The sequence below is a fragment of the Penaeus vannamei genome, chromosome 43 (assembly GCF_042767895.1).
Source record: "Penaeus vannamei isolate JL-2024 chromosome 43, ASM4276789v1, whole genome shotgun sequence".
NCBI classification, from domain to species: Eukaryota; Metazoa; Arthropoda; class Malacostraca; order Decapoda; family Penaeidae; genus Penaeus; species Penaeus vannamei.
In genome coordinates, this window is record NC_091591.1 from 11,718,079 (window position 1) to 11,720,018 (window position 1,940).

Sequence of the window (1,940 nt, forward strand, 5' to 3'; positions counted from 1 at the left end):
TTTGCATCATTATTAAATCCGTGTTGAAGTGGCCGACATTTTTCCTTCTAACTATTAGAGGGGAGGAAATCTCTGGCTTATCGTAGAAAAACTCACTCTGTAGACAGACTGTCTCTTGGGAGGGAAGGGTGCCTTCAAGAACACCCAATATGCTCGTGTAATTCTTCGTCCAAATTTGAAATGGGAGCAAAATATCGGGACTCGCTCATAAGTAGAAAAAAAATCTTAATCTCTAAAATGTTAGTTAAATACACCCTAGTAGATGTCCGCTTGTTGCATTTAATCACGAGAAATAAATATGAATGAATTCTTTTCTGGGCGAAAATTCATTGACAAGGATAATAATGGTGTGGTGTGGACGACGCAACAAGTGAACTATCCGTTTCGTTAAAGAGGCATGCGGATTAGTACGTGAGAAGCGTGCGAATGTTACATGCCGTAAGATGCATCCAATAATAGGCTTAGGCAAAAATAAAAAATAATTTGTCATTTTATTTATAGTGACTGATCATAACGAATAGCGAATTCTCTTACATATCACTTAACTGGGATTTTCACATTCCGGTATTTATAACCCGTTCTTTAAGAATGTTCTTTTGTATTTTTCACTCGATATAAACTTAAGTCTACATTAAAGGCAGGTTAGTAATATTGTTACACCATCTAATCGATTATAATATATTTTTTTATTAATATATTCTCTGCATTAACCGTGCGTTGCTGCACATTTGTCAACCATTCACTTCGTTATAAAAATCTTGATTTCTTCCAAAGATCATAAGATCTTTCACTGCGATTCTTCATGTTGAAGTAAAACCGAGCCTCTGTCCTTCCTAGGAAGTAGCTCTTACCAGTGAAGCAACGTTAAGCTGTTGTGTTTAGTTAACTGAGCTTACTTTACAAAAGGTTAGATGAAATATAGTAAATAAAAAAACAAAAACGAATGTATTGATAAAAAAGATCGGGGGACATTGTATTTACTCCCTGCATATAAAAGCATAGATAAGTCTGGAGAGAAAGAGAGAGAGACAGAGAAATCCTCGCTGTTTCGGGTTAGGGAAAGGAACCGACCGGGCTCTTCGGATTTCTAATTTCAACCCGGCGTCCTTCGCAGCGGCGATGCCATGCTGTGCTGTGCTGTGGGGTGGGGTGGCTTGACTCATGACTTGGAAGGGTTGACATTCGAGCAGCAACACTAGTACTGATGCAGGTTATCCATGAAGTTGGCGGTGACCGCTTGTCCCAGCTCCCCCAGGCGCTGTCTGAGCCCCAGCCTTGCGGGAAAAGAATACAATGAGCCAGATTGTCCTTATGCAAACTATCCTCAAAAGGTTGCGTTGTTTTGTTGATTAAATGGAACATCAGTTTTCTTTGATAATATACTTAAGGGTTACTCTTAGTAGTTACTGGTCATAAATTCTCATGTATTAGAACTCAGACAGAATCATGTAAAACAGGGGAAAAACATGCAACTATAAGCAAAAACTCTGGGAACTGACCCGGGCTCCGGCGCAGCCTGCTGCAGTTGCTGTTGTTGCTGTTGCTGCAGCTGCAATTGCTGCTGCTGCTGCATCTGCAGGGCCTGGGTCTGCTGGGACTCAGCGGCCACCTTCCCGGCACACTGAAGGGACTTGAAGTTGTGGACGGAGTCTTCGTTGTAGCGACCCCAGATGCTGTTCATCATCTTGCTGTTGTAGCGCATCGGCTGATCCAGCTCTGCGGGGAGGGCGGGGGGAGGGGGGGTTAGGTTTGAGCAGAAGTGTCTGCCATCAGCCGGAGGCATTGGGGCGCCTCTTCAGCATAATGGACGTAGTGAAATGAGAAAAAAATCTAGTCTATTCTAAGCATATCTAATGACAGCAGGTGGTTAAAAGGAATAAAACGACCAAAGCACCGCAGGAATCCGTGAACAAGCAATGGTGTTGTGAAAACATTACCAA

General features: G+C 42.3%; 1 protein-coding gene across 1 annotated transcript in view; it reads right to left on the reverse strand.

The window, feature by feature from the left end:
* Positions 1 to 478: 478 nt before the first annotated feature.
* Positions 479 to 1,940, reverse strand: part of LOC113828614 (uncharacterized) — a 9,867-nt gene continuing 8,405 nt past the window's right edge. Inside the window, exons 3-4 of the mRNA XM_027381617.2 lie at positions 1,500 to 1,716; positions 479 to 1,274 (exon numbers count right to left, since the gene is read on the reverse strand). Coding sequence (XP_027237418.1) covers positions 1,196 to 1,274; positions 1,500 to 1,716 — 296 coding nt within the window. The 3' untranslated portion in view covers positions 479 to 1,195. The remainder of the gene's footprint in view (positions 1,275 to 1,499; positions 1,717 to 1,940) is intronic.